The sequence below is a fragment of the Gouania willdenowi genome, chromosome 10 (genome assembly GCF_900634775.1).
Source record: "Gouania willdenowi chromosome 10, fGouWil2.1, whole genome shotgun sequence".
NCBI lineage: Eukaryota > Metazoa > Chordata > Actinopteri > Blenniiformes > Gobiesocidae > Gouania > Gouania willdenowi.
Window position 1 is genome coordinate 33,976,989 of NC_041053.1, and position 5,953 is coordinate 33,982,941.

Consider the following 5,953-nt stretch of genomic DNA (forward strand, 5'->3'; position numbering starts at 1 on the left):
TGTATGTCATCTAAATGCGATAGCGTCCTAATTCTGCGTCCCAGACCGAGCCGCGGGGATCCCCAGTGGAGGATGTAAGTAGGACGGTAGACAGTGGAAGGAGAGTGAGTTCTTAATGTAATTACACACCCCAAGATGAGATGCCTCCATATTTACTTGCTTAAAAAGTGAGTGGCTGCGTACCTCAGGGTCACATTCATACTCCAAACTGATAGACGCATTTAATGTGTAAATATGAACGAGCACACAAAAAATCAAATTTTTAAAAAGTATCCGAATTGAGCATTAAGACCTGCTGTGTGAACCAAGCCTTAGACTTTAAAGTATTTAAAAATCAGCTGAGCTTCAAAATTATTATTTTTTTGCTGAAAACAAATATATTTGGTATGAAGTAGTGCTGTTGATTGAATCTTTTCCAACTCTTGACATTTTAGTGAAAGTATTTTAGTTTGGCATATTTTGATGTAACAAGTTCAGATAAACTACGGCTGGGCCCACGAAACGTCTTCGCGCCGAATAGAACGTACCACGTTCCCGAGAAAAGTCTCCAAGAGGCTCTTGACACAGAATATTCATGTCAAATTACAGCCTGATTCAACGAGCATTAACGTGGCACATACGGAGTAATGGGCCCCATTCATATATTGGTTTGTGACAATGATTCGATACCACCAACTGTCGCAATATTTGACTCGCAAATAAAAGAGAAAACCACTTTAAAAAGGGGGTAGGCCCCCGGGCCCATCGGGCCCCTAATCTAATTGTTCGAGGCATAATTGTAATCTACGTTGAATTACCTTTGAAATTACATATCACAAAATAATGTTCCCATACATTTGGAAATTACAGGAATGAGGGCCCCCGGGGGCGCCCCGTGACACATTCACAGTTAATAGAGGAGTAGCGATTTGAACTAGTGAACACAACAACAAGAGGAAGAACAAAATGAGTGGCGTGTTCGGTAGCCTGGCCTATAAAGTGTAAGCGTGACTGCCCTCTATGGATTGAAACCTGGCTATTACAATCACATTGTGCTATTGGCTGTGAATAGGGGTTTGTGATGTTTCACTAACCACCACTGTTGGCCCCGCCCCTCCTATAAAAAGCACCTGTGGTCTCTGCAATCTGTGGTTAGGTTGGATTGATTGTTTGTGGCTTTTATAGTATAGATTAGGCGTGTCCTAACTGCTTCAGGAGCTCCGCCCACAATCAAGGGTTATACCTCATCCAAAACCTCAGGGTTTAGTTACTCTCTAAGCCAGTGGTTCCAAACCATTTTTGGATCTTTTTTTTTTTTTTATCAATTACTAGACATTTTAGGAAACCACATTTATTTTTTTTATCTACAATTATTTAAAAAAAAAAAAAAAAGGCGAGTGGGGAACCGCAAATATTTCACTCAGAAAGGCCGAGGCCTGGACAGAGACAAATCAGTCAATGCCATGGAGGTAAAGAAAAGTCTGCACATGGTCATTCCTACTGTTACACAACCCAGGAACTGTAGTGTGTATTTCTGCCTCCAAATCCAACAATAACATCCATTACGCTGCCCCACCATGTGGAGCTACTATTGTTTCACCCACAGGCCTGTTTCAGTTTGTTTGGCTCTTTTTTTAAACTCACAATCCAATCATTATGTAGGGTGTCTAATGATCTGAAACACCATAATTGTTGTTTTAGTTTTTGAACTGGTTTGTTAACCAGTAGCCTGCTGCCCTGGAAGGGCTTGCTCACACTTGGGAAAGAGTGTGTAGTAGACTAAACAGTGTTTCCGTGAAAATGAATCCATTTCTATTGAAAAGTCTTTCAATGCCTTTAAAGCCACTTGTATTGTGTTAACTTTTATTTACTTTTAGGCTTTTGTATAGAGTATTTCATACACAAGGCAATTTAATGTGATTTACATGATCAATAAGTGTAACAGAAAACATGCAACAGCTTAAAAATCAATAAAAACATGGAAATGTATAATCACATGGGGTTAAGGTTGAGGTCAATTATAATTGTAATCGTGTAATTGATCATTTATTACAATTATGACCTAATTATAATTGCAATTGAATCATAATTGAGTTCAGATAATTGATTTTGTAATTGTAATTGGCATGGAAATTCTATGCAGCACTGTCAATTACAATTTAATCAAACGCAAAACTGTGGAACCATGTTAGAGTTCTATGGCTTATACATACGTACGTAGTTAATCATTAAAATATGTTTCAAGTTTTCCCACTACCTGTCAGTTCTCTTAAGAATCATTTTACCATTAAAAAAAATGTAATTAAATTAAAATCAAGTTGATCTGACACAAAAAATAGAATAGAATAGAATAGAATAGAATACACATTTATTGATCTCCAGTGGGAAAATTCACTTTTTCAGCAACTCAGTGTAAGAAGAACAAAATAAATGCTAACATAGGATAGTAGTGCAAAATGTAGAACATAAATACATTTGAAAAAAAAAATACAACAAAAGCAAAAAGAAAAACAACAAATTGTATTAAATATTAATAATACCTATATTTGCATGGATAACGACACCTAACAAGGTAACTAAGAGATTAGAATTAACATAAAGGGTGCTAACTAAAAGCTAACACAAGAGGAAGGTTAAGTTTTATGGTGTTATTTATTTCAGGCTCTGTAATTGTAATTCATTCAATTTGAACTTTAGTAATTGAGAACGTAATTGTAGTTGACATTCAGGGGGGGAAAAATCATTGAAATAGGAAAAAATGCCTGTAACTGTAATTGAACATGGATAATTTAGCTTTGCATGGGGTGTACTACACCAAAAATAGAGGTTTGAATGTGGTTTTTTTTAAGCTCTATTTAAGTGTTTTATTGATAACCAACCGTTGTTGTCATGAAACATCATGAGTCAGCAACTAATCTCAGTGACAAAAGCTCCAGTTTCAGCACAGAGTGTTACGTGATGAGCTGCGTTCAGCTGTTTTAGAAGATTTCCCAAAGACGAGATGATTTAATGCTGAAGTTGATTTTGCGTGTCCATGTGTGAACTGTAACAAAATGTTACAGCTCTGTTGAGAGCCTCAAACTGGCTCTCCTGACTCTCGTTTTACTCTGGTTTTACTCGTCACATCTGCTTCACATTGTCGTACAGCTGTAGTTGTTCCTGAAATACGGTCCCGGCACACATTCACACACACACACACACACACACAGGAGAAATAAATCACACTGCTGCTTTGCTTTTGTCAATGTGACATTTTCACTTTGAGTTGACATTTATTGTTCTGCAGAAACAGCTGGTAACACGATGACTGAAGAGGCAGCGCACGACAAATAAAACTACATACGTTTCAGCTTCAATTTCGACTTTTTATTAAAGTAGTAAAGTGAGCAATAATAGCAGCTCTGGAACCCGATTGGACAATTCAGGTGCCACCTTGTGTGATTAGACAGTTCAGCTTTAAAGATGTGATTAGATTGAATGAGGATTACAGAGTAAACACATGTTTAGTGTCTGTTTAGAGTGGATTAATAGTACCTTCTTTGTTTTTCTGATGCTTCTAATTCCACAAGAGAAAAACATGTAACTATGTATCCAATTTGAAATTTAATTTGATAAATTAAATTAAAAATATTTTTTTATTCAGTTTTTTTTTCAAGTTGTAACTTTTTTTAAGCCATAATATTTATGAAAAATAGTCAACAATTAATTAATTTTCACTACAAAGATTATTCTTTAGTTAAAAATTGAAATAAGAAAATATTTTCAGACTAATCCCTGCAAAGAGAATCCCCTTCAGTCAGGGTTTTTCAACCTTGGGTCCTCCTGACCCCATGTGGGGTCACGAGGAAGTAAAATAGGGTGGCCTGAAATGTCTAGTAATATACATATTTTTAAATCATTGATTTAAAACATATATATAATATCACAAAAATAAAGGCAGAAAGATCAAAAAGATTAAATAATTATGATTATTTTTTCAAATTAAAACACCACACACAGTCTCAAACAACTGTAATCTATACTTTCTCTTTCTCAAATATAAATCTAGTTCAAATAAAATGCAGTATAAAGATATCTGAGCTTGTGTATAATGTCACTTTGGGAACTAACACTTACTACTCTGTGTTTGTAACACAGCATAACAAATATAAAATAAAATAAAGTCTCTGGGGTTGCTAGAAATTTGTAATATGAAAATGGGGTCACGACCCAAAAAGGTTGGGAACCACCGCTTTAAGTTGATGTTTGTTTTTTCTTTTGTGTGTTTAGAGCGAACCAACTCCAAACCCATCCTTACTGGTACTCACCCAGTTAACACCACCGTGGACTATGGAGGAACCACGTCGTTTCAGTGTAAAGTCCGCAGCGACGTCAAACCGGTGATCCAGTGGCTCAAAAGGGTCGAGTCTGGTGACGAAACCAAGTTTAACTCCACCATAGAGGTGCAAACCCACTGCAGGAAATACTCTGGGAAGTCCTTCAGACATTTGAAAACCTTTTTTCTCCTCCTAAAGGTTGGAGATCATCGCTTTGTGGTGCTGCCGACGGGAGAGGTTTGGTCCCGACCCGACGGATCCTACCTCAACAAGCTTCTGATCACCAGAGCCAAGGAGGACGATGCTGGCATGTACATCTGCTTAGCAGCCAACACTATGGGCTACAGCTACAGGAGTGCTTACCTCACCGTGTTGCCAGGTCAGAACCAACATGCACATAAATCAGGGCCTTTGTTTAGATTGTAAACCACACTGAAACTGGCCAAGCAAAGGTCGGATGATAAATGATTATATTAAACTTGGTCTTAAATGTTTAGAAAATGTATAAATCACCTGGTTTACCTTTACTTTGAAAATGCATTGTTTATTTTAAAAAAGCAGCTATTGTATATTTATTTTATTTTTTTGTCATTTGTGAAAAAATGTGGAAAACTTGTGGAACAGTGGGCTCTCCTAAACAACTAACTGTGTCTCCAACATTGGTTTCTTTAAGGCTTAATCTACAACTTCAAAACAATGAGTGGAATTTAAAGTGGATTTTTTAATTTTTTTAAATTACCAATATAACTTTGATTAATTCAGTGGTCAGTAAATGTGCCATCCTATGTAATATGTAGGTAATTATTGTCTCCTATTGTCAAAAGTGTGATAAAATGGCCTTTACAGGAATAGTACTGTTAGTTAAAAGGAACTAGGAAAATTAATTTAAATTAATTGTTAAATCTCTCTGAGTTCCCCCTGCAATGTGCTCCTGTACCCCTAGGGGTACACGTACCCCTGTTTGAAAACCACTGAGCTAAAGGAATTATATATATTAAGCTTTTAATTTAGTACTTTTCAGAAATCCTTAAATTGTGTAAATGCAAAGCGCTCTGTTGGAAACAAGTGTGGCATTTGAACTCCATCAGTTAAGCCAATATTTTTTAACCTTGGGGTCGAGACCCAATGTGGGGTCATCTAGAATTTACAGTATATGGCGTCGCCTGAAATGTCTAGTAATTGGTTAAAAAAAAGAACAAAAAAAAAACTTTGGTAAAAACAGATTCAAATTCTATTTAATTTTTTAATTATTGTTATTTTTCTAATGAACACATCACACACAATAAATATCAAATAACTGTATCTTATACTTAAACTTTCTCAAATATAAATCTAGTTAAAATAAAATGCAGTATAAAAATATCTCAGGTGACGTACTTGTCACTGTGTGCACTAATGCTGGCTACTCTGTATTTTTAACACAATTCTGTTTCCGGGGTTGCCGGACATTTGTGATATCAAAATGGGGTCGTGACCCGAAAAAGGTTGGACACCTGAGTTAAGCCTTTAATATGGTTGGGCTGAAATGGAACCACATGCGTCAATCGTGCTAATTTAAATTTGTTAGTAATTTTCTCAGACTCATGAAACAGATCAGCCATGATTTGTTAAAAACACACGTTGATATCATTTTCTTCTTCTCTCCTTCTATCGTAAAG

At 36.1% G+C, this 5,953-nt stretch overlaps 1 protein-coding gene across 1 annotated transcript in view; it reads left to right on the forward strand.

The window, feature by feature from the left end:
* The window catches only part of fgfrl1a (fibroblast growth factor receptor like 1a), a 101,226-nt gene that overhangs the window by 92,900 nt on the left and 2,373 nt on the right, over window positions 1–5,953 (forward strand). Inside the window, exons 6-7 of the mRNA XM_028459165.1 lie at window positions 4,249–4,421; window positions 4,494–4,674. Coding sequence (XP_028314966.1) covers window positions 4,249–4,421; window positions 4,494–4,674 — 354 coding nt within the window. The remainder of the gene's footprint in view (window positions 1–4,248; window positions 4,422–4,493; window positions 4,675–5,953) is intronic.